This window comes from Rhododendron vialii, chromosome 2a, assembly GCF_030253575.1.
Source record: "Rhododendron vialii isolate Sample 1 chromosome 2a, ASM3025357v1".
NCBI lineage: Eukaryota > Viridiplantae > Streptophyta > Magnoliopsida > Ericales > Ericaceae > Rhododendron > Rhododendron vialii.
The window spans coordinates 45,172,821-45,199,050 of record NC_080558.1 but is presented as its reverse complement, the minus strand read 5'-3'; the positions used below and the strand labels follow the sequence as shown (position 1 = coordinate 45,199,050).

At 38.0% G+C, this 26,230-nt stretch overlaps 2 protein-coding genes across 8 annotated transcripts; both read right to left on the bottom strand.

Annotated features, from left to right (window-relative positions):
* Positions 1-91: 91 nt before the first annotated feature.
* LOC131314934 (uncharacterized) lies at positions 92-5,351 on the bottom strand. Of its 5 annotated transcripts, none has more exons than XM_058343896.1 (7): positions 4,490-5,351; positions 3,752-4,237; positions 3,229-3,366; positions 2,829-2,921; positions 1,862-1,909; positions 1,329-1,769; positions 92-873 (listed from the first exon to the last, which is right to left on the bottom strand). In XM_058343896.1, the coding sequence occupies exons 1-6, from the start codon at positions 4,869-4,871 to the stop codon at positions 1,609-1,611; spliced, it is 1,308 nt and encodes a 435-aa protein (XP_058199879.1). In that variant the 5' UTR covers positions 4,872-5,351; the 3' UTR covers positions 92-873; positions 1,329-1,608. The 5 variants fall into 5 exon arrangements, with proteins under 5 accessions (XP_058199879.1, XP_058199898.1, XP_058199907.1 ...); XM_058343915.1 differs by having other exon boundaries at positions 2,835-2,921; XM_058343904.1 differs by having other exon boundaries at positions 873-1,003.
* Positions 5,352-9,696: 4,345 nt separating this feature from the next.
* Positions 9,697-25,046, bottom strand: LOC131314926 (uncharacterized). 3 transcript variants are annotated; one of them, XM_058343864.1, is made up of 8 exons: positions 24,467-25,043; positions 23,765-24,247; positions 23,243-23,380; positions 22,858-22,950; positions 22,285-22,332; positions 21,758-22,197; positions 19,890-20,050; positions 9,697-10,374 (listed from the first exon to the last, which is right to left on the bottom strand). In XM_058343864.1, exons 1-8 carry the CDS (start codon positions 24,846-24,848, stop codon positions 9,903-9,905), a joined length of 2,217 nt encoding a protein of 738 aa, XP_058199847.1. In that variant the 5' UTR covers positions 24,849-25,043; the 3' UTR covers positions 9,697-9,902. The 3 variants fall into 3 exon arrangements, with proteins under 3 accessions (XP_058199847.1, XP_058199856.1, XP_058199867.1); XM_058343873.1 differs by having other exon boundaries at positions 22,864-22,950; XM_058343884.1 differs by lacking the exons at positions 9,697-10,374; positions 19,890-20,050 and adding exons at positions 20,062-20,126; positions 20,166-20,219 and having other exon boundaries at positions 24,467-25,046.
* Between the last annotated feature and the right edge of the window lie 1,184 nt (positions 25,047-26,230).

Below are 26,230 nucleotides of genomic sequence, written 5' to 3'. Positions count from 1 at the left end.
TGAATATATCATCTCTTCTAAAAGTAACACAGTAACAGATGCTACTCATACGTTTTGCAAGTGAAGTTCAATCGTCGACAAGAAGTAAAGATGATCTTACAAATAGGAAAATGTAACATCATAAGTTGAGCAGTTAATTACAAAGCACTATTCATACTAAAAAACGGGTACACAAATAGTAGCAACTTATGCATGTTGTGACACCATTAAATACCTATACCGGTAGCTCAACTTGGATTCCCGATTTTGATGTCTATCCTACCCAAGCATACGATCACTTTGCTTACCAAAAAGGCCTCGACCGTATGTGGATTGAATCATCTGTACAAGGAGAGGAAAATGCAGGGTTCCGAACAAGGTTACAGGAAGACTGGCCAGCGCAACAACAGGAATAAGAACCCATATCCCTTGTCATCTCCAAACAAAAGATAAGAGTATGGCACCAAAGGCTACCATCATGGATAATATGGAGACGAATAGAGTTGTGAGACCAATAATTAATCTTTTGGGTAAGGCATAGAGAAAATCTTCACTTGCATATCGTGAAATGAGGATAAGCAAGAACATTAACATAGAAGTTATGGATGAGAAAAGAGCGAGTGTGTCAAATATCCCGAAGACTATGAAGCATTTTTGTTTTGAAAGTAATTGATGGCCATCATCGTTGTTGTTGTTTCTTCCCAATATTATAACAGTAGCTGCAAAGATGGCAATAAGAGTAGCTACAGTGGTGCATGATGTGGCCGTATCTTTCATCCATTGCTCACCTTCCTTTACCAATTCTTGGTGTGAATTAGTGAACACTTCTGCAGGTGTCATTCCGTCGGTGTTCCTTACGTCCTTGTCTCCAGGCTTTGCAAGTTTTTCCACTTCCTGTGTCAATCAGGTGGCTTTGAAATGAGAAATGAAGTTTCATCTATTTGCAAGAATGAGCAAGTTTTGAGCGTTGCTATGTTACGGAGACGTTGGCAATGCTGGAACGTTTGCTGAAGTACTGGCAATGCTGGGATGGTAGTTTTTGCTTTGGTTAGTACATGATTGATCTATGGAGTGAAAATTGTCATCCCATGTTATATTGAGTGGACCAAACAATAAAAAGGAGATGATTTTCTATATAACTGATTTTTGAGAAAAAGGTTGGACATAGTACCTTACAAACACCCAAATATTAGTCGATTTGAGCTCAGTAGTTGATGAGTAGTGATTGGGCTTTTGTAACTTTTGATAACAGTCAACCTAGTATGAAAAGATTGGTAATTTCTATCTAACATTTAAGCAGTTATATCATTATTTTTCATTCTTTTTGGTGGGAAAGAAAAGATTTATACCTTAAACCATTGCAATTCACGTTGCATTTGTTACACTGCACCCGCAACACTCTCTTTGAGATTGAGTTTTTGCTGAGGTCTCAAACATCCAGCCAAATGCAGACCATTGTTCCTCGATTTATCTAGTAATGTTAGATATCTCCAACCAGCTTCCAGTTGATATATGAGGTTGAACACACGTTCACGGCGCCACATAATTGCATAATGGAATAAGGTTCCGTCCACCTCGTTTCGAGAATCCATGCCGAGAGGATACAACACTATGATCTCTTCAACAATCTCATGAATTCCAGCATATGTTGCACTGAGCAACGCCGGGACCAAATATGCTTTGCACTTTGGAGAAATTTAGTTTTGCAATTTCAACGCAAAGGAGTCTGAGAAGTTGAAGTACATTATGGTGTATTAATTTCTTTTCTCGGATGTTCTTGATCTGTGGTACTGTAATTTAACAATAAGCAACATTTAAGGATGCAATAACATCAAATAACTAGTATAGTATGATTATGGAATAATTGTCAAACAACCCCTACCAAATTTTTCAGCAACTTCCCAAAACATAGAATGAAATCTTTGCCTCACTGCAAAATAATTCCAAACCAGTCAAAATCAGGAGGGACTAGTATTCCCGTATATAACTAAATTCAAAGCTTACACTAGGAGCCTTCTATTTCAGCCCGGGACTAGGTTTATGCATCATCGAGTCTCTAACCAATATGATTAGATAAAGTTGGGTCAATGATATCGACAAGATTAGAAGTACCAACTCGTATAAACTACAGTATAAATTTCGATAATGTTTTGCGAATGAGGAATTTATGGTAGATAGAGAAATCTTAGTTGTATTTGAGTCTAGACTTGAGGATATAAACTTAACTTTCTAGAGTTTAGAATTAAGGATCTTAGCATGAACATGGAAGGACGTTGCCCATCTAGTCTTTCAATTGAGTTGTCAAGTCTTTTTCTAATTGGTTAGTGTTAATCGAGGAGTAACAGCCCTAAATTTGATTAGGGCAGATAGTCTTTGTTGCCTATTAACCTATGATGTACGGACACGGACATAGACACGGCGACACTAGAATTCTAAAAAAATGGGGATACGGACACGGCGCAGGATGGGACACGCCACCTGTATGTTTAATTATTTATATAATTTATATTTTTCACTTTTTGAAAATAGCCAATCTCATTGAGTGATTCATTATGAAGTTCTTAATGATTGATGCATCTTGCATCATTTGTGATAGTTTATATGATATATTAGATAACAAAACGTCATGTATTAAGTAAACGTCATCATTTGTGTCTCCAGCCGTGTCCCATATGTGTCCCACTTGTGTCCCCCTCCAAAAATTAAATTAAATTATTGGACACGCCACATGGCGTGTCGGACACGTGTCCCACGCGTGTCCCCTTGTTTGGACAGGGTGACACCTCGACCTTTAGAGGTGTCGGTGCTTCATAGATTATTACTGATTTTAAGTAGTAATATGGGTATACCCCAACCAAAAATGCAGCAGTTGGTAGGCTTCTCAATGTTCCCTCCTCCCCCGCTATGGCGCTTTGCAATGTGTTCTGATTTCGCAGGAACACCTACATGGAACACACACACACACACAAAAAGTTATAAAAACAATGCTTGTGAAAAGATCCTTTTGGGCTTTTGCTTTATAGAAGAACTACATTGTAGAGTAAAACTGGTGTAGAAAAAGAATGCGTACTTCTCTATCATTTACTCAACTTCCATTCAGATGTTATACTACATTTTTTGTTACATGAAGTAAGAAACCATATGAGTAATCAACAAACTAGCTAGATCAAGCATAAGATAAATAGGTAAATAATCTTTAAAAGGTCAAACTTCAGAGAGCTTAAGTACAAAGGGATCAAAGAAACTAACCCGAATAGATTAAGCTCTGCCAGAAGTTTAAGGAGGTTCCACTTCGGAAAGAAGAACACTTTTCAACAAGCACATTCAAAACAGAGGGCTCCATGCATGCCAACTCAGGTTTGCGCTGAAGCAATGTTAGAGCTATGTCTGTTGCATTGATGGAAGATGGCAGTTATGCAACTATTCGAATGTACTCTATCTTGCAACTGTAATATCATAGTTTTTTGGTCCCTTCTCTATTTTGTGAAATGTTATGTTTTTGAATTGACATGTAAGATGGTTCTCGTCTGCCCAAAGGCTACTTACGTTCAAAGATTTTGTTTTGAAATTTATTTTCAACTTTTGTGTGATGCTAAAACACTTTGTGTAGCAGTACGATATTTTGAATGCCATGTGATTTGTCACAACTGCAATAGTAAGAGACACGGTAGATGAGGCTCATTCCACCAATGTAGTAGTGACAAATTTCATGATATCTAAGATATTTTTAATGAATGTGATAACATGGCATCACTGAAGTGCTAATAATCACCGTAGTGTTCCCCTCTTGTGAGATCGCGCAAAAGTTCAGCAGCTACGTCATCTTTCAATTTAACTTCTTCTTTGGTGACTTCCCATAAGTAAACAACACTCTCCCTACTCCCAGTGCTAGCAGCATAATTGAGAGGTGCATATCCATATTTATTCAAAACGTTAGGCAGGTTCGGGTTCTTGTTAACTAACAGTTTTGCTCCCTCAACGTTGCCAACTCCTGCAGCACGATGAAGAGCTGTCATGCCCCATAGGTTAGCTAGGCCTGCATCCTCTGGTGACATTTTCTTCAAAATCTTCTCCACGAAATGGTTTCTCCGTGACGACTTCACTGCCAGAAAGAGCGCTGTTTCTGAGTGTGGCGTGATGGCAGCCCTGACAATATCTGGTTCACTTTCTATGATTTTGCTGGTGGTGTCCCAGTCACCTTCGATTGCAGCTATTAGCAGTGGCAGATAATTGCTTAGCTTCTTTGCAGTTTCTTCATCTGTCAAGACACACAGATCAGATGACAAACACATGTTTAATCCAATGGCCAAATAAAATTTAGTGGATAATTTACCCCCCAAATAAAAAAAAATAGTGGATCCAAAGGTTGATATAGATTTGAGCCAAAGAGTTGATAGAGTTCAAGTGCTTATCTTTTTTTACTCAAATTTTAAGTTTGAGTTGATAGTTGAGTAAGAGCTAAAGATACTCTAACTAAACAAAAATCTTTAAAACGAGTCCGGCCAATTACCTAGTTGGAACCTATTTTTAGCCCGATCGAACATATCCACCAACCTTGTCCACACCCCTCTTGCAGTTGTATATTGCAACACTTGCAGACGGGTATCTTTGTCGAGCGTAGTAAGGATCCATCCCTGTACAAGATTGTCTGATCTTCTCCATGAGACGGAATTTGATGAGGCCGCTTGGGAGACCCTTTTGGATGCAGGCTCAGTTGTGCTGCCATCTACAAAGCCAAGCAAGCCTTGACTCTTGATGAGGTCTACCATCAGCTGCTTCCACTCGGGATAGCATTTCGCATCAGACAACTTGTCTGGGACGAAGTCCAGAACGTTAACCTCCCAGGGGTACGGGTACTTCTCGTCTGAGGAAGTGGTGCTTGAGTAAGCCATTGATCGATGGAAGCTAGATTCTGGGCACTCTCTTACAGATTGAATATTACTAGTTCATAATTCTTGGATGCATATTAAACTGTTTGAGCCTTTTGTATATAGATGATTGATCGTTACTGTGGTAGATCACTTTATCGTTGCGATTGGTAGATCTCTTTATTGTTGCGATTTCTTTTTCTTCTTCTTTTTTCCCTCTTTCTTTTGTCTGTCGTGTTAGCGTAGACTTGTCTTGGAGCGGCGTCCGTGCTACTGAATGCGAAGGCGCGCTGGCATTCCGTTGGCGCTGGTTTTCTCTTATTAACGGTAGGAGTGCTAGTATGGGTTTCTGTGTCTGATTGATGATTGCATCCGTGCTTTTCAACCATGGTTTGAGCTTGGGAATCCCATTGGATCCTCTACTACTTAGTCACGGACGAGATTTTTTATGCCAACATCTAGCGTGGATTTGCTTTTGCAAGGTGTCCTAGAGCCATGGATGTTGTTTTCGCTTTGGCTTGGGTCCTAGATTCATTAGTTTTGGTTCAGTCCTACTATTGTTGAGTAATGATGGTTTCCACCCAACATTCCATTAACTTGCTCATAAAAGTGAAAAAGATAGGACTTTGCTCATGAAAGTGAAAAAGATTAGACAACAATACAGGGGAGAGTAGGTTCTCGATCTCCGGTCAGGCATCCCGACTGGATCCATCCAAATTTTGGTATTTGTGGCCCATTTTGGGCCTACTTTAATGATCGGAATCATTCACTTCGTGAAACTCATCAAGGAAATTAACTATGCAAAAGTATTATTTTAATCCGACCAATGTCTGTTTGAAACACATAATATCTTGAACTAAATTGATTTTGATCTATTTTGCCGAACACAATAAGGTTTTAATTGATCTATATCTGATCAATTTTATTTTATGCGAAGTCGATCTTCTTAACAAGCTAAATGAGGTTCGCAAATCATCAAAGTGAGCCCAAACACCAAAACTGACTAGTCCAATCGGTTTCTTGGCTGGAGAGAAACCGAACTGTAAAACGGATGCTGCTGCTGCTTTATTTTGTGGAGGAAATTGGACTAGGAAAAAGTGAGCCATCAATGAAGCAATAAACTTTACTTATGATCATCGGGAGAAATTGGACAAAAGGGAAAAATATAACTAGCAATAAAAAGTTGGCACAAGCCTCTCTTTCTATAGTTGTAATTTGTTTAGAGGAACCAGAGGCGTGTTGTGCACCATTCGGCCTGTTCGTCTCGGCAATCGATTTGTTTTAAAATTGGGACCATCTAAAGCTCTTTTGAATGATTGAGATTGCACAGCACAAAAGTGCATAGCACTGCTCCCGTTCAGCATATATGCATGGAAAGAACAAATGTGTCACTTTGTTTCATTATTGCTGTTCGAAATAGTCATGAGTTTGGGCCCCTTATTCATCTTTTGAGTAAACTTTTTCAGGTTTTTATTGGGTGTGGGTCTATTCGTTTATAAAGGGCGAAAAACATTTAGTTTAGATCAATAGATCATGACTGATGTGTAGATTGTAGTTCAACTTTTGTGTGTAGATTGATGTGTTGTGAGAAGTAGTCCTCTATTCAAATCATGAGCACCGCAATGAGTACGGATGCTGCCATGCTTATTACATGAATAAGTTTTACGGAGCTCAATCTCGCAAGTCCAAAAGGATTTTGGACGATCTGGATTAAAAACAAACTATTACCGGCCAATGTTTAAAAATATATCTCAACCATTGATTGCCGACGCGGACGGATGAGATTGTTGGGAAAAATATGTGAAATTTCTCACAAGTAAATCACGAAGGAATTAATGTAAATGCAGCAAACTGAAATCCGAAATGCGGAAACCACAAACCAAACGAACACAAAGAATTTTTACATGGCTCCCCCAAAGTGTGAGCAGGGCCGGCCAGGGGGTAAGCTCCGCAAGCCGGGTGGCTCGGGCAACCCCCTAGTAAGGGGTAACAAAAAAAAAAAAATTTGTATGTATACAAAAAAAATTAGAAATTTAGCAAAAAATATATTTAGGGGCATCATTCAAAAAAATTTGTACAAATTTTTTTTTGAAAAAATAAATATGTATGGTTTCCACCCACTTTAAAAAATTATGATACTTATGAAAATTAGGAGGGCAAAGAGAGGTTTTCTATACCTGGGGTAAATAACAGATAAAAAAAATTAGAAGGGCAAATTATTAAGAGAGAAAATTAGGAGGGTTATCAAATAAGAAGAAAAAAAGAAAAGGGACGCTATAGTCAAAACGAGAAGGGATAGGATTGTGTGAAACCCTTACTCTGATTTGCCCCCAAATTTACCTGGTGTAAACCCTTACTCTAACTCTGTGAAGTAAGTTAAGAACAATGCCGAACGCCAATGCCAGATTGTGCGAAGCTATTTTCTTTATTTTGATCAAGACTCAAGAGCAGATTCAAGCCCAAGGTTCTCTCGCTACTCTTTATTAGTCTTTCAGGACCAGATTTTTTGTTTCTCTTTCTTGATAAGTGAACTTTTTATTTTCTTTATTTGGTTAGTGGGTGGTAGTAGTGGAGCATAAAAAATTAGTATAGTTGGTAGTAGTGAACTAAAGTGGAGCATAATAAATTCATAAGAAAAAATAAGTATGAAATGTGATTCATTTCATACTCGCACACTACTTTTTTTGAACCGGTATTTGCAAAAAAAAAGAAGAAGAGTTGTTCAAAGAAAGAAGCAATTTGATGAGGATGTGGGAGATGATGCCAATAAAAGTCTATCATCGGAAGATCGTTTAAAATTTTCTTATTTCCTCCACATCATAGATCAAGCTCTTGCATCACTTAAGGACCGGTTTGAGCAATTTGAACTTTATGAAGCAATCGTTGGATTTTTGTTTAACGTGAAATTCAAGAGTGTTGCTGAAGAGCAATTGATGGAGCATTGCACTAAACTATAAAGTTTCTTGGGATACAATCAACATGTTGATATTCACGGGAAGGAGTTAATCCAAGAACTTAGACATTTGAAAACAATATTGCCGAGAGAAGTAACAAAATCAAAATCGATTGATATCCTTGATTTTATAAGGTCTTATTGGAAAGATGGCAGTTTCCAATTGGTTTGGATTGCTTATCGGATTTTGTTAACTATTCCGATCATAGTTGCTTCAGCTGAGAGGAGTTTTTCGAAGTTGAAGTTAATAAAAACTTATCTTCAGACTATCAAGTCACAAGAGAGATTAAGTAGATTGGCTATGATATCAATTGAAAATAAGCAAATAAGTTAAAGTATGATAATCTAATAATTGAAGAATTTGCTTCAAAAAAATGCAAGGAGAAGTTATTTTCTTTGAATAGGATCGTGTTAATCATAAAGCACTATATTCGAGTGATGTAATTCAAGCTAAATGGACAATATAATCTTGTTTTTGTTCTTTATTTTTTTTTTTGCTTGTATGTCATTTTTTTTGTACTTAAGGTCGGGTTTGGGCAACCCAAATGTCGGGGCCAGTACTGAGTGTGAGGTACGTCCTCGAGACCGGAATCCGATTCCACTATCAACAAATGTTCTTACCAATGGATTTATAAGAGATTCAAGATTTCACAAACAACCTAAGGTGTATCCAACAATCACTAATAACAAGGAGGAAAGACCTCACCAAATGATGAACTAAAACCCTCCAAAATAGACCTGAAATGGAGAGCCCAAATAGCGACGAAATCAGCTCAGCAGAAAACACATGTGCAAGTCATGTGCTTCCAAATGTGTGGAATGTTCTACCCAAATACTAGTCCATACAAATATAACTATTTTGGGCCAAACAAATTATTATTGGGCTAACAAAATATTGGGCTTCCACTAAGGAGGGAACCCAATATTCTCCCCCTTCCCGACTTATGTGGAAGGATCCATCAAACCCGACAAAGCTCGAAATTTCTCATGATTGTCCTTAGACAAAGCCTTAGTCATAATATCCGAAGGATTATCATTCATGTAAATTTTCACTAAGTTGCAACAATTTCATGTCAAGCGTATCCCGTATCCAATGGTATCTAACATCAATATGCTTTGATCTAGAATGGAAAGTGGAATTCTTGCTCAAATGCATTGCACTTTGACTATCACAAAAGAGAACATACCTCTCTTGATTCAAACCCAATAGAGATTGCGCTCCTCCGTAAATAAGTTATTCATGGCTACTCTGTGAATTAGTTATTCTAAAAAAAATTGTCTTATAGAATGGCCTTAAGGTCGGCAAGAAACTAACCACAATAGCAAAACTTTATGCTTAAGTAAATCTACCGGAAAACCAAACAAATGTCAAGATAACCATTCAAAAACCAACCTTCCACTTTGCGAATGGTTCTCAATATGACTTTTAGTTTTAATTATTACTCTCGTTTCACTATTTATCTCCTCATTTATTACTCGGAAAAAACTTGCTCAAAACACTAACCAAACAGAGTTATGATTATTGATTTGCTTCCAGTATGATGCAGTAATATTGATACTTATATTCTCTTATCGCTTTGCAATAAAAAAAATAAAAATAAAGCTTGCATATGCATAAGCTAAGGAGCTTCAAAATCTTTCAAAAACATTTTATTAGAATTTGCAAGAGTGAAAATTGAGCGGAATCCTAGAACGAAGATTAAGAGTGCGAACGGGAGAATCCCCACTTAAGAACGATGAAGCATGTCATTGGCCTACATCGTGCCCGTCAATTAGGTCAAATCTCATCCGTAAAATTCAAACCTCATCGTGTCTGTGTGTGTTGGAAATTCAAGTATTCTCAATGAATATATCATCTATTCTAATAGTAACACAACAACAGATACTACTCATAGATTTTGCAAGTGAAGTTCGATCGTCAAAAAAAAGTAAGAGATGATCTTACAGATAGGAAAATGTTGCATCATAAGTTGAACAGTTAATTACAAAGCTCTGTTCGTACTAAAATAGGGTACACAAATAGTAGCAATTTATGCATGCTGTGACACCGTTAAATACCTATACCGGTAGCTCAACATGGATTCCCGATTTTGATGTTTATCCTACCAAAGCATACGATCACTTTGCTTACCAAAAAGGCCTCGACCATATGTGGACTGAATCATCTGTACAAGGAGAGGAAAATGCAGGGTTCCGAACAAGGTTACAGGAAGACTGGCCAGCGCAACAACAAGAATAAGAACCCATCCCTTATCATCTCCAAACAAATGATAGAGTATGGCACCAAAGGCTACCATCATGGATAATATGGAGACGAATAGGGTTGTGAGACCAATAATTAATCTTTTGGGTAAGGCGTAGAGAAAATCATCACTTGCATATCGTGAAACGAGGAGAAGCAAGAACATTAACACGGAAGTCATGGATGAGAAAAGAGCGAGTGTGTCAAATATCCCAAAGACTATGAAGCCTTTTTGTTGTGAAAGTAACAGATGGCCATCATCGTTGTTGTTTCTTCCCAGTATTATAACAGCAGCTGCAAAGACCATGATGGCAATAAGAGTAGCTACAGTGGTGCATGATGTGGCCGTATCTTTCATCCATCGCTCACCTTCCTTTACCAATTCTTGGTGTGAATCAGTGAACACTTCTGCAGGTGTCATTCCGTCGGTGTTCCTTACGTCCTTGTCTCCAGGCTTTGAAAGTTTTTCCACTTCCTATGTCAATCAGATGGCTTTGGAATGAGAAATGATTGTTCATATATTTGCAAAAATGAGCAAGTTTTGAGAGATTCTATGAAGTTTTGGGAGATAATGACGCTACCTCTGGTGGGAGGTGTGGTGCCATTGGTGAAGCTTCAAATAAATTTTTTTTTTTTTTGGGAAATGATGTTTCTAGTGCTGAGCTAAAAATGAGTGTTGCTACAGAGACGTTGGCAATGCTGGAACGTTTACCGAAGTACTGGCAATGCTGGGATGGTAGTTTTTGCTTTGGTTAGTACATGATTGATCTACGGAGTGAAAATTGTCATCACATGTTATATTGAGTGAACGAAACCATAAAAAGAGATGATTTTCTGATGTGGGCTCAGTAGTTGATGAGTAGTTATCGGGATTTAGTAACTTTTGATAACAGTCAACCCATTATGAAAAAATTGGTAATTTCTATCCAATAATATTTAAGCAGTAATAATTTAGAGGTGGCAAACGGGTGGGTCTGGGCAGGTTTAGGCGGGTTGAACCGGGTTGCGGGTCAAATATGGGTCAAAAAAGCAAACTGATTGGAACAGGTCGGGGTCGGACATGGGTCAAACCAAACCCAAACCCGCCCGACCCGTCCCGTTTCCCCCCCCCCCCCCCCCTTTTTTTTTTTAATTTTTATTTATATCTAATTCCCCTATATCGGAACTCAAACTTGCTAAACAAAAATACTGCATCTACAAACCTTTCAGAATCAATAAGAAAAAAAAACCCCAAGTCATGCCTTAAAAAAAAATACGAAATCGTCTCTGGTTTTTACTATTAAAATCAATGATGCTTGTACAAGAATATGGGTACAGAATCTGGTTAGTTTTATGTATGCAGAGAGAGAGAGACTTACGAATAGCCGAAGCCACCGCTTAGGTTTGGATTAGAAAGTCAAGTCATGACTTTTTTTCTTTTTTGTCTCGATTCAAATTTTTTTTTGTATTTGCTTGTTTTGCGACAAACTTTTTACCCCTATTAGTTCGTCTCGACGAGAGAATCGAAAAAGTAATTTTTTTTTTACTTTTATCCTAATATGTTTTTGTAATATTCAAGATAAATCCCAAAAAATCGGTTTTTGGGCTTTATCTTGGATGTTTTTAAAAGTATTTGGGTAAAAGTCACAATTTTTTTACTTTTCCGATTGGAGTGAATCAAAAATCGTAAAATACTTGTCGCAAAACAACAAACACGAAAAAAGTTGAATAAGAGGAGCTCAAGGGATTGGTCTTGTAATTATATTATCACAGTCAAGAGGAGCTCAAGGGAGAGAGAGAGAGAGAGAGAGAGAGAGAGAGAGAGAGAGAGAGAGAGAGAGAGAGAGAGAGAGAGAGAGAGAGAGAGAGAGAGAGAGAGAGAGAGAGAGAGACAATTTGTGTGGATGAATTTGACGGTCCGAATGTACCGAGCGGATATCGCGTGGGATATACCAACCCGGCACCAAAAAATTTCGACGTAGGAAACAGAAAAGTCATGGCTTGAGTTTATTCAGTTTGCCACAGTGTCATTTGCTGGCATCATTTTAAGGTGTGAAATTGTAGTCGGTGAGTTTGATTTGTTTTGTTACTAAAAGCAGTGAGTTGTGCGTTGGTTTGAGTTTTTTAATTCCAACCTATATTGAATCCATTTTCAACCCACCTAAACCCATATAAATATGGGTTGATATGGGTTTAATCTCAACTCGTTATACAATATGGACGGATTGGATTGGGTTATAAATGGGCGAATTTGGACGGGTTAAAAAATATGGGTTAAGATTGCCATCTCTAAGTAATATCATTATTTTTCATTCCTTAAGACAAGATTTACCTTAAACCATTGCAGTTCACGTTGCATCTGTAACACTGCACCTGCAACACCATCTCTAAGATTGAGTTTTTGCTGAGGTCTCAAACATCCAGCCAAATGCAGACTATTGTTCCTTGATTTATCTAGTATTGCTAGAAATCTCCTACCAGCTTCCAGTTGATAAATGAGGTTGAACACATGTTCACGGCGCCACATAATTGCATAGTGGAATAAGGTTCCGTCCACCTCGTTTCGAGAATCCATGCCGAGAGGATACAACACTATGATCTCTTCAACAATCTCATGAATTCCAGAAGTTGAAGTACATGGTGGTGTATTAATTTCTTTTCTCGGATGTTCTTGATCTGTGGTACTGCATTTTAACAATCAGCAACATTTAAGGATGCAATAACATCAAATAACTAGTCTAGCATGATTATGGAATAATTGTCATACCAACCCCTACCAAATTTTTCAGCAACTTCCCAAAACATAGAATGAAATCTTTGCCTCACTGCAAAATAATTCCAAACCAGTCAAAATCAGGAGGGAGTATAACTAAATTCAAAGCTTACACTAGGAACCTTCAATTTCTGCCCAGGACTAGGTTTTTCATCATCTAGTCCCTAACAAATATGAGTAGATAAAGTTGGGTCAATGATATCGACAAGACTAGAAGTACCAACTCACATAAACTACAATATAAATTTCGATAATGTTTTGGAAATAAGGGATTTTATGGTAGATGGAGAAATCTTATTAGTATTTGAGTCTAGACTAGCTTGAGGATCTAAACTTAAACTTTCTAGAGTTTAGAATTAAGGATCTTAGCATGAACAAGAAAGGATATTGCCCATCTTGTCTTTGCATGAACAAGAAAGGAGCAACACCCCTACATTTGATTAGAACAGATAGTCTTTGTTGCCTATTATTACCAATGATGCACGGACACAGACACGGAGACACGAGAATTCTAAAAAAATGGGGATACAGACACGGCGTGGGACATGCCACATGTATAATTAATTAATTAATTAATATATATTTATATTTTTCAATTTATGAAAATAGCCAATCTCATCAAGTAATTCATTATGAAATTCTTAATGATTGATGCATCTTGCATCATTTGTGATAGTTTATATGATATATTAGATAATAAACGTCATGTATTAAAAAAAACGTCAACATTTGTGTCCCCAGCCGTGTCCCATATGTGTCCCACCCGTGTCCCCCTCCAAAAATTGAATTAAATTAAATTATTGGGCATACCATGTGGCGTGTCCCACACGTGTCCTAACACAGTGACACCTCGACCTCAAGAGGTGTCAGTGCTTCATAGATTATTACTGATTTTAAGTAGTAATATGGTTATACCCCAACCAAAAATGCAGCAGTTGGTAGGCTTCTCAATGTTCCCTCCTCCTCCGCTCTGGCGATTTGCAATGTGTTCTAATTTCACAGGAACACCTACATGGATACACGCACACAAAAAATAAATAAATAAAAACAATGCTTGTGAAAAGATCCTTTTGGACTTTTGCTTTATAGAAGAACTAGATTGTAGAGTAAAACTAATATAGAAAAAGAATGCCTACTTCTTTATCAATTACTCAACTTCAATTCAGATGTTATACTAAACTTTTTGTTACACGAAGTAAGAAACCATACGAGTAATCAACAAACTAGCTAGATCAAGCATAAGATAAATCGGTAAATAATCTTTAAAAGGTCAAACTTCAGAGAGCTTAAGTAACAGATTGAGAGGAGACAAAGGGATTGAAGAAACTAACCTGAATAGATTAAGCTCTGCCAGAAGTTTAAGGAGGTTCCACTTCGAAAAGAAGAACACTTTTCAACAAGTACATTCAAAACAGAGGGCTCCGTGCATGCCAACTCAGGTTTGCACTGAAGCAATGTTAGAGCTATGTCTGTTGCATGGAAGGAAGATGGCAGTTACGCAAATATTCAAAAGTTACCCTATCTTGCAACTGTAATATCATAGTTATTCCTTTCTCTGTTTTGTGAAATGTTATGTTTTTGAATTTACATATGTAAGATAGTTCCCCTCTGCCTAAGGCTAATTACGTTCAAAGATTTTGTTTCGAAATTTATTTTGTACTTTTGTGTGATGCTAAAACTCTTCGTGTACAGTACCATATTTTGGATGCCATGTGCTTTGTCACAACTACAATAGTAAGAGACACGGTAGATGAGACCCATTTCACCAATGTAGTAGTGACAGATTTTGTGATATCTAAGATATTTTTAATGAATGTGATAACACGGCATCACTGAAGTGCTACGTGATATTTCAGTTTAACATCTTCTTTGGTGACTTCCGAACTCCCAGTGCTAGCAGCGTAATTGAGAGGTGGATCTCCATATTCATCCAACATGTTAGGCAGGTTCGGGTTCTTGTTAACCAACAGTTTGGCTGCCTCAACGTTGCCAACGCTTGCAGCACGATGAAGAGCTGTCATGCCCGCTAGGTTAGATAGGCCTGCATCCTCTGGTGACATCTTCGTCAAAATCTTCTCCACGAAATGGTTTCTCCGTGGCGACTTCACGGCTAGAAAAAGCGTTGTTTCCAAGTATGGCGTGGTGGCAGCCCTGACAATATCTGGTTCACTTTCTATGATTTTGCTGGCGGTGTCCCAGTCACCTTCGATTGCAGCTATTCGCAGTGGCAGATAACGGATTAGCTTCTTCTCAGTTTCTTCATCTGTCAAGACACACAAATCAGATGACAAACACATGTATAATCCAACGGCCAATAAAATTTAGTGGATCCAAAGGTTGATATAGATTTGAGTCAGAGTTGATAGAGTTCAAGTGCTTATCTTTTTTTACTCAAATTTTGAGTTTGAGTTGATAGTTGAGTAAGAGCTAAAGATACTCTAACGAAACAAAAATCTTTAAAAAGAGTCCGGCCAATTACCTAGTTGGAACCTATTTTTAGCCCGATCGAACATATCCACCAACCTTGTCCACACACCTCTTGCAGTTGTATACCGCAACACTTGCAGACGGGTATCTTTGTCGAGCGTAGTAAGGATCCATCCCCTTACAAGATTGTCAGATCTTCTCCATGAGACGGAATTTGATGAGGCCGCTTGGGAGACCCTTTTGGATGCAGCCTCAGTTGTGCTGCCATCTACAAAGCCAAGCAAGCCTTGACTCTTGATGAAGTCTACCATCAGCTGCTTCCACTCGGGATAGCAGTTTGCATCAGACAACTTGTCGGGGACAAAGTCCAGAACGTTAACCTCCCAGGGGTACGGGTACTTCTCGTCTGAGGAAGTGGTGCTTAAGTAAGCCATTGATCGATGGAAGCTAGATTCTGGGCACCCTCGTACAGATTGAATATTACTAGTTCATAATTCATGGATGCATATTAAACTGTTTGAGCCTTTTGTATATAGATGATTGATCGTTAATGTGGTAGATCACTTTATCGTTGCGATTTCTTTTTCTTCTTCTGTTTTTTCCCCTCTTTCTTTTGTCTGTCGTGTCAGCGTAGATTTTTCCTGGAGTGGCGTCCGTGCTACTGAATGCTAAGGCGCGCTAGCATTCCGTTGGCGCTGGTTTTCTCTCATTAACGGCAGGAGTGCTAGTCTGGGTTTTTGCTTGATGATTGCATCCGTGCTTTTCAAAAATTACAACCAAAAAAAAAAATCAAAATTACATTGTTATTTTAGATTGAATAACATCAAAAAATCACCATCAAAATGTAAACTCCGGTTATAGTGTTTTGTGATTAGCACGATCCGTTTCAAAGAAAATAAATTCTCCTCACATTTTTTGAAGTAAAATTTCAATTGACATTTTTTTAATCAAATGTAAGAACATATCACTTATATATTGTTGTTTTGTTTGTTAAATCAAAAATTTTCAATAAAGTAATTTGATTTTCGTAATGTTGTGCATCTTTTTGTTCTACTTTTATTCTTCCACTTTTGTTCTACAGTAGAACAAAAGTGGAGAATAAAAGAACCCGACGTGGGGAGTGCGGGAATCGAATCGAACCCGGTTCTGAGGAGTGCGGGAATCAAACCCGGTTCCGCGGGACTTTTATAGGTTGCTCTATACTAATATATATAGGAAACTTTTTTTTATTTGTATGTAACTTAATTTTTTTTTTCGGGGTTGTCCGAGACCGAGGTTTTGGGGCTTACCCCAGGGCCGGCCCTACTTAGTCACGGACGGGATTTTTTATGCCGACATCTAGTGTGAATTTGCTTTTGCATGGTGTTCCAGAGTCATAAATGTTGTTTTCGCTTTGGCTTGTGTCCTAGATTCATTAGTTTTGGTTCATTCCTACAATTGTTGAGTAATGATGGTTTCCACCTAACATTCCATTAACTTAATAGAGTGCAATTTTGTTCACCTTCTTTAAAAGAGGGTGAATATTACCCTCCATCTTATTGGTTAAAATGGTGTGGATCCCATCACAAAGTGATGTCATGCTTACCATGCAATACACATTTTGGTAAGCATAATATCACTTTGTGGTGAGATCCACACTATTTCAACCAATAGGAATGAGGATAATGTTCATCCTTTTAAGTGAAGAGTGAACAAAACTCAACTCATTAACTTACTCATAAAAGTGAAAATGATAGGACTTTGCTCATGAAAGTGAAAAAGATTAGACAACAATAAAGGGGTGAGTAGGTTCTCAATCTCCGGTCAGCCATCCCGACTGGATCCATCCAAGTTTTGGTATTTGTGGCCCATTTTGGGCCTACTTTATGTCTTGTTTGTTTTACTTTTTGAAAAACATTTTTTAAAAGATTTCACAAACTTTAAATCATTTCTTTATTTATCTCTCTCTATTTATTATCCCGACTATTCTCCTAATTTTTTTTTTTAAAATCGATCCAAACAAAACATTAATGATCGGAATCATTCACTTCATGGAACTCATCAAGGAAATCAACCATGCAAAAGTATTATTTTAATCCGACCAATGTCTGCTTGAAACACATAATATCTTGAACTAAATTGATTTTGATCTATTTTGCCAAACACAATAAGGTTTTAATTGATCGATATTTGATCAATTTTATTTTATGCGAAGTCGATCTTCTTGACAAGCTCTACAAAATGAGGTTTGCAAATCATGGAAGTGAGCCCAAACACCAAAACTGACAGGTCCAATCGGTGTCTTCGCTGGAGAGAAACCGAACTGTAAAATGGATGCTGCTGCTACTTTATTTTTGTGGTGGAAATTGGACTAGGAAAAAGTTAGCCATCAATCAAGCAATAAACTTTACTTATGATCATCGGGAGAAATTGGACAAAAGGGAAAAATATAACTAGCAATAAAAAGTTGCCATAAGCCTCTGTTTCTATAGTTGTAATTTGTTTAGAGGAACCGGAGGCGTGCTGTGCACCATTTGGCCCGTTCGTCTCGACAATCGATTTGTTTTAAAATTTGAACCACCTAAAATTCTTTTAAATAATTGAGATTGCACAACATAGAAGTGCATAGCACCGCTCCGTTAAGCATATATGCATAGAAAGAACAAATGTGTCACTTTCTTTCATTACTACTGTTCGAAATAGTCATGAGCTTGGGCCCCTTATTCATCTTTTGAGTAAAGTTTTTCAGGTTTTTATTGGGTCTGGGTCTATTCGTAGTGGAACTTTTGTGTGTAGATTGATGTGTTATGAGAAGTAGTCCTCTATTAAATCATGAGCAACGCAATGAGTACGGATGCTGCCATGTTTATTCGGTGAATAAGTTTTACAGAGCTCAATCTCGAGCGTCCAAAAGTATTTTGAACAATCTTGATTAGAAACAAACTATTATTGATAAGAGATATTTATTACCGGTCAATGTTTGAAAATATATCTCAACCATTGATTGCCGACACGGACGGGTGAGATTGCGCTCCTCCATGAATAAGTTATGCATGGCTACTCTGTGAATTAGTTATTCAAAAAAAAAAAAATTGTGTTATAGAATGGCCTTAAGGTCAGCAAGAAACTAACCACAATAGCAAAACTTTAAGCTTAAGTAAATCTACCGGGAAACCAAACAAATGTCAAGATAACCATTCAAAAACCAACCTTCCTCTTTGCGAATGGTTCTCAATATGAGTTTTAGTTTCATTTATTACTCTCGTTTCACTATTTATCTCTTCTCATTTATTACTCGGAAAAAACTAGCTCAAAACACTAACCAAACAGAGTTGTGATTATTGATTTGCTTCCAGTTTGATGCAGTAATATTGATACTTATATTCTCCTATCGCTTGTAATAAAAAAATAAAAATAAAGCTTGCATCTGTAAAAGCTAAGGAGCTTCAAAATCTTTCAAAAACATTTTATTAGAATTTGCAAGAGTGAAAATTGAGCGGGACCCTAGAACGAAAATTAAGGGTGCGAACCGGGAGAATCCCCACTTAAGAACGACGAAGCATGTCACTGGCCTACATCGTGCCCATCAATTAGGTCAAATCTCATATGTAAAATTCAAACCTCTCGTTTGCGCGCCAAACACCTGCAATTTCCAGTAACAAGTAGTCGTTGGGAGAAAACGAACAAACCAATGGGAGATCTTTAAATAGAACATGGTGCTTCTTTGAAGCTGTCTGGGCACCACAAAAGGCCAAAATGGCGTAGTTTTTGCCTCACAACATGCCCCCCCATCCCACTAGTTTACTATCTATGATATGTAATTGAGTAAAATCTATTTAAGACACATAACTTGGATGAGCCAAGTCTTTATAGGTTTTCAGGAGTTCTTTAAATAGAACTTCCAAGTTGATTATTATGCACACTAAGCAGAAGAAGAGAAAACAGCTTGAAATATACATAGTGTGTGTTGGAAATTCAAGTCTTCTCAATGAATATATCATCTATTTTAACAGTAACACAGTAACAGATACTACTCATAGATTTTGCAAGTGAAGTTTGATCGTCGACAAAAAGTAGAAGATGATCTTACAGATAGGAAAATGTAGCTTCATAAGTTGAGCAGTTAATTACAAGGCTCTGTTCATACTAAAATAGGGTACACAAATAGTAGCAATTTATGCATGTTGTGACACCATTAAATACCTATAGCGGTAGCTCAACATGGATTCCCGATTTTGATGTTTATCCTAGCCAAGCATACGATCACTTTGCTTACCAAAAAGGCCTCGACCATATGTGGACTGAATCATCTGTACAAGGAGAGGAAAATGCAGAGTTCCGAACAAGGTTATAGGAAGACTGGCCAGTGCAACAACAGGAATAAGAACCCATCCCTTATCATCTCCAAACAAAAGATAGAGTATGGCACCAAGGGCTACCATCATGGATAATATGGAGACAAATAGGGTAGTGAGACCAATAATTAATCTTTTGGGTAAGGCATAGAGAAAATCTTCACTTGCATATCGTGAAATGAGGATAAGCAAGAACATTAACACAGAAGTTATGGATGAGAAAAGAGCGAGTGTGTCAAATATCCCCAAGACTATGAAGCATTTTTGTTTTGAAAGTAATGGATGGCCATCATCGATATTGTTTCTTCCCAGTATTATAACAGCAGTTGCAAAGACCATGATGGCAATAAGAGTGGCTACAGTGACCATATCTTTCATCCATTGCTCGCCTTCCTTTACCAAGTCTTGGTGTGAATCAGTGAACACTTCTGCAGGTGTCATTCCGTCGGTGTTCCTTACGTCCTTGTCTCCAGGCTTTGAAAGTTTTTCCACTTCCTGTGTCAATCAGGTGGCTTTGGAATGAGAAATGAAGTTTCATTTATTTTCAAGAATGAGCAAGTTTTGAGTATTGCTTATGTTACAGAGACGTCGGCAATGCTGGAACGTTTACTGATGTTACAGAGACGTTGGCTATGCTGGAACGTTTACTGAAGTACAGACAATTCTGGGATGGTAGTTTTTGCTTTGGTTAGTACATGATTGATCTATGGAGTGAAAATTGTCATTCCATGTTATATTGAGTGAACAAAATGTTGAAAATTTATTATTTTAATATTAAATTTCCGTACATCTTTTGGTGATAAGACTTTTACAAGTCACGTTTAGTTGGATATTCACTTGGAAGATCATATCTAATCTTGAGATCACATCATTTAATTGGGAGTTTGAATATCTATGAGCAAATCTAGAAGAATCACGGAGAATATCTAGTAAATCTAGAAAATCTAGAAAGAATCGGGAGCATATCTTTCATATCTATCTAGTTATAAATCCTATGGGATTTAGTCATTAACGAAAAGGTATAGTTTGGATTCTTTCTTGCCTATATAAGGCTTGCTTGAGTGGCTTTGTATACAAGAGAGTAATCCCAGCCAAAGTTGTCAAATCCGTTCCGTACCGGCCCGTACCGGTGCGTAAACGGAACGCAAAAAGTCATGTTCCGTTCCGGTTGAAATACCGGCTTGTTCCGGCCAATACCGGGTGTACCGGACAATACCGTCTGTTCCGGACATATTCCGGTGTTCCGGCCGGTACAAAATTACCCTTTCTCTCTTTTTTTTTTTTTTTTTTACATTTTATTTATGTTTATACTTAAAATATGGTAGATATATATTAAATATATATATATAAAATATTAATTGCGGTAAATCCGGAACAGTACCGGGATACAGCCCGGTACCGGTACGTACCATTCCAGTAGTGAAAACGGTACGCTGGCCGGTACGGTATTGACAACTTTGATCCCAGCCATAAAGCAGCAAGCCAACTCCTCCTAAACACTTAGTAGTTTCCTCCAGCTTTGTCTGTCTTTATTCTCTAAAAAATAGCCTGTAAATTTAATATGAGCGTGAGAGTCTTGGGCAAAGTTCTACTTGTGCAGAGTAGGTCCGAACCATATAATAAATTATCGGGCTGTTTATATCCTGGAGGGGACAAGTCAGAGATTTTCTACTGCACCGGTTTGTTACCGTAGAGGGCTTGAATCTCCTTAAAGAGAGAGAGATTTCCGCGACTTAGCCTGTTAATTTGTGGGCAAAGTTCTCCTACTTATGCAGAGTAGGTCCGAACCATATGATAAATTATCGGGCTGTTTTATATCCTGGAGGGGACAAGTCAGAGATTTTCTACTGCACCGGTTTGTTACCGTAGAGGGCTTGAATCTCCTTAAAGAAAGAGAGATTTCCGCAACTTAGCCTATTAATTTGTCCATTGTAAACTTTTGTAATATCACCAACATAAAACAATAAAAAAAAGATGATTTTCTATGTAACAGATTTTTGAGAAAAAGGTTGGACATAACAAATACCTTACAAACACCCAATTATTAATCGATGTGAGTTCAGTAATTGATGAGTAGTGATTGGGCTTTTGTAACTTTTGATAACAGTCAACCTTGTATGAAAAAATTGGTAATTTCTATCTAATATTTAAGCAGTTATATCATTATTTTTTATTCCTTTAGGTGGGAAAGAAAAGATTCACCTTAAACCATTGCAATTCACGTTGCATTTGTAACACTGGACCCGCAACACTCTCTCTAAGATTGAGTTTTTGCTGAGGTCTCAAACATCCAGCCAAATGCAGACCATTGTTACTCGATTTATCTAGGTCTGTTAGATATCTCCAACCAGCATCCAGTTGATGTATGAGGTTGAACACACGTTCACGGCGCCACATAATTGCATAGTGGAATAAGGTTCCATCCTCTAGGTTTCGAGAATCCATGCCGAGAGGATACAACACTATGATCTCTTCAACAATCTCATGAATTCCAGCATATGTTGCATTGAGCAACGCCGGGCCAAATATGCTTTGCACTTTGGAGAATTTTAGTTTTGCAATTTCAACGCAAAGGAATTTGAGAAGTTGAAGTACATGATGGTGTACTAATTTCTTTTCTTGGATGTTCTTGATCTGTGGTACTGCAATTTAACAATCAGTAACATTTAAGGATACAATAAGTTAAGGATATGCCATGATTATGGAATAATTGTCACACCAACCCCTACCAAAATTTTCAGCAACTTCCCAAAACATAGAATGAAATCTTTGCCTCACTGCAAAATAATTCCAAACCAGTCAAAATCAGGAGGGAGTATAACTAAATTCAAAGCTTTCCTACGAACCTTCAATTTCTGCCCAGGACTAGGTTTTTGCATCATCTTGTCTCTAAAAATATGAGTAGATAAAGTTGGGTCAATGATATCGACAAGGCTAGAAGTACCAACTCGCATAAACTACAGTAGAACTTTCGATAATGTTTTGGAAATAAGGAATTTTATGGTAGATGGAGAAATCTTATTAGTATTTGAGTCTAGACTTGAGGATCTAAACTTAACTTTCTAGAGTTTAGGATTAAGGATCTTAGCATGAACAAGAAAGGATATTTCCCATCTAGTCTTTCAATTGAGTTGTCAAATCTTTTTCAGATTGGTTAGTGTTAATCGAGTAGTGCAACAACAACAGAACCCATGTAGTCCCCAATCATTGAGGTGATAATCGAGGAGTAACACCCCTATATTTGATTAGGACATATAGTCTTTGTTGCCTATTACTGATTTTCAGGAGTAATATGGTTATACCCCAACCAAAAATGCAGCAGTTGGTAGGCTTCACAATGTTCCCTCCTGCTCCGCTATGACGATTTGCAATGTGTTCTGATTTCACAGGAACACCTACATGGAACACATACAATAAAATATAAAGTTTGAAGAACAATGCTTGTGAAAAGTTCATTTTGGACTTTTTTGCTTTATAGAAGAACTAGATTGTTGAATAATACATTTTCAACTTCCATTCAGATGTTATACTACATTTTCTGTTACACGAAGTAAGAAATCATACGAGTAATCAACAAACTAGCTAGATCAAGCATAAGATAAATAGGTAAATAATTTTTAAAAAGGTCAAACTTCAGAGAGCTTAAGTAGCAGATTGAGAGGAGAGAAAGGGATCGAGGAAACTAACCCGAATAGATTAAGCTCTGCCAAAAGTTTAAGGAGGTTCCACTTCGGAAAGAAGAACACTTTTCAACAAGCACATTCAAAACAGAGGGCTCCATGCATGCCAACTCAGGTTTGCGCTGAAGCAATGTTAGAGCTATGTCTGTTGCATTGAAGGAAGATGGCAGTTACGCAACTATTCGAATGTTACCCTGTCTTGCAACTGAAATATCATAGTTTTTCCCATCTCTATTTTGAGAAATGTTATGTTTTTTAGTTGACATATTTAAGATGGTTCTCCTCTGCCCAAAGGCTACTTCCGTTCAAAGATTTTGTTTTGAAATTTATTTTGTACTTTTGTGTGATGCTAAAACTCTTCATGTAGCAGTACGACATTTTGAATGCCATGTGATTTGTCATAACTGCAATAGTAAGAGACACGGTAGATGAGGCCCATTTCACCGATGTAGTAGTGATGAATTTCGTGATATCCAAGATATTTTTAATGAATGTGATAACATGGCATCACTGAAGTGCTAATAATCACCGTAGTGTTCCCCTCTTGTGAGATTGCACATAAGTTGAGCAGCTACATCATCTTTCAATTTAACATCTTCTTTGGTGACTTCCCATAAGTAAACAACACTCTCCCTACTCCCAGTGCTAGCAGCATAATTGAGAGGTGCATCTCCATATTTATCCAAAACGTTAGGCAGGTTCGGGTTCTTGTTAACTAACAGTTTGGCTGCCTCAACGTTGCCAACGCTTGCAGCACGATGAAGAGCTGTCATGCCCCATTGGTTAACTAGGCCTGCATCCTCTGATGACATCTTCGTCAAAATCATCTCCACGAAATGGTTTCTCCGTGACGACTTCACGGCCAGAAAAAGTGCTGTTTCCGAGTATGGCGTGATGGCAGCCCTGACAATATCTGGTTCACTTTCTATGATTTTGCTGGTGCTGTCCCAGTCACCTTCGATTGCAGCTATTCGCAGTGGTAGATAACTTCTTAGCTTCTCAGTTTCTTCATCTGTCAAGACACACAGATCAGATGAGAAACACATGTATAATCCAACGGCCAAATAAAATTTAGTGGATCCAAAGGTTTATATAGATTTGAGTCAAAGATAGATAGAGTTTCAAGTGCTTATCTATTTTTACTCAAATTTTGAGTTTGAGTTGATAGTTGAGTAAGAGCTAAAGATACTCTAACTAAACAAAAATCTTTAAAAAGAGTCCGGCCAATTACCTAGTTGGAACCTATTTTTAGCCCGATCGAACATATCCACCAACCTTGTCCACACCCCTCTTGCAGTTGTATACTTCAACACTTGCAAACGAGTATCTTTGTCGAGCGTAGTAAGGATCCATCCCCGTACAAGATTGTCTGATCTTCTCCATGAGACAGAATTTGATGAGGCCGCTTGGGAGACCCTTTTGGATGCTGCCTTAGTTGTGCTGACATCTACGAAGCCAAGCAAGCCTTGACTCTCGATGAAGTCTACCATCAGCTGCTTCCACTCGGGATAGCATTTCGCATCAGACAACTTGTCGGGGATGAAGTCCAGAACGTTAACCTCCCAGGGGTACGGGTACTTCTCGTCTGAGGAAGTGGTGCTTGAGTAAGCCATTGATCGATGGAAGCTAGATTCTGGGCACTCTCTTACAGATTGAATATTACTAGTGCATAATTCATGGATGCATATTAAACTGTTTGAGCCTTTTGTATATAAATGATTGATCGTTACTGTGGTAGATCACTTTATCGTTGCGATTGGTAGATCTGTTTATCATTGCGATTTCTTTTTCTTCTTTTTTTCCCCATTTTTCTTTTGTCGTCGTGTCAGCGTAGACTTGTCCTGGAGCGGCGTCCATGCTACTGAATGCAAAGGCGAGCCGGCATTCCATGCTTTTCAACAATGGTTTGAGCTGGGCTTCTCGTTGGATCCTCTACTACTTAGTCGCAGATGGAATTCTTTATGCCGATACCTAGTGTGGATTTGCTTTAATAGGGTGTCCTAGAGTCATGAATGTTGTTTTCACTTTGGTTTTTGTCCTAGATGCATTAGTTTTGGTTCATTCCTGCTATTGTTGAGTAGATGTGTAAATGAGCCGAGCCGAGCCGAGCTTCTATGAGCTCGAGCTCAGTTTGTTTGCTTAACGAGCCAAAAACTCGAGCTCGAGCTCGGCTCAAGCCTTAACGAGCCGAGCTTAGTCATTTACTAAATGAGCCTCTTTAATCGAGTCGAACCTCCCTTAACAAGCCGAGCTTTTGTCGAACGAGCCGAGCTCTACTCGGCTCGTTTACCGAATACTCGAGCTCGAACTCGAGCTCGGCTCGTTTACTAAACGAGCCGAGTCGAGCTAAGTCTTAACAAGCCGAACCGAGCAGAGCTAGCGAGCTACTCGGTTCATTTATGGCCCTATTGTTGAGTAATGATGGTTTCCACCCAACATTCCATTAACTTGCTCATAAAAGTGAAAAAGATTAGACAACAATAAAGGAGAGAGTAGGTTCTCGATCTCCGGTCAGGCATCCTGACTGGATCCATCAAAATTTTGGTATTTGTGGCCCATTTTGGGCCTACTTTAATGATCGGAATCATTTACTTCGTGAAACTTTATCAAGGAAATCAACCATGAAAAAGTATTATTTTAATCCGACCAATGTCTGCTTGAAACACATAATATCTTGAACTAAATTGATTTTGATCTATTTTGCCAAACACAAAAATATGGTTTTAATTGATCGATATCTGATCAATTTTATTTTATGTGAAATCGATCTTCTTGACAAGCTCTACAAGATGAGGTTCGCAGTTCATCGAAGTGAGCCCAAACACCAAAACTGACAGGTCCAATTGGTTTCTTCGCTGGAGAGAAACCGGACTGTAAAATGGATGCTGCTGCTACTTTATTTTGTGGAGGAAATTGGACTAGGAAAAAGTGAGCCATCAATCAAGCAATAAATTTTACTTATGATCATCGGAAGAAATTGGACAAAAGGGAAAAA

What these genes read in the sequence shown, in the direction of transcription:
- LOC131314934 (XM_058343896.1), bottom strand. Translation starts at nt 4,871, where the DNA reads ATGGCTTACTCAAGCACCACTTCCTCAGACGAGAAGTACCCGTACCCC. An exon ending in CACAAGAGGGGAACACTACG is followed by an intron (nt 3,367 to 3,751) that starts GTGATTATTAGC and finishes TCAATGCAACAG; the next exon opens with ACATAGCTCTAACATTGCTT. An exon ending in GCAGAGCTTAATCTATTCGG is followed by an intron (nt 2,922 to 3,228) that starts GTTAGTTTCTTT and finishes TGTTCCATGTAG; the next exon opens with GTGTTCCTGCGAAATCAGAA.
- LOC131314926 (XM_058343864.1), bottom strand. Translation starts at nt 24,848, where the DNA reads ATGGCTTACTCAAGCACCACTTCCTCAGACGAGAAGTACCCGTACCCC. An exon ending in TAAAAATAGGTTCCAACTAG is followed by an intron (nt 24,248 to 24,466) that starts GTAATTGGCCGG and finishes GTGTCTTGACAG; the next exon opens with ATGAAGAAACTGAGAAGCTA. An exon ending in CTGCTGCATTTTTGGTTGGG is followed by an intron (nt 22,333 to 22,857) that starts GTATAACCATAT and finishes ATTATTTTGCAG; the next exon opens with TGAGGCAAAGATTTCATTCT.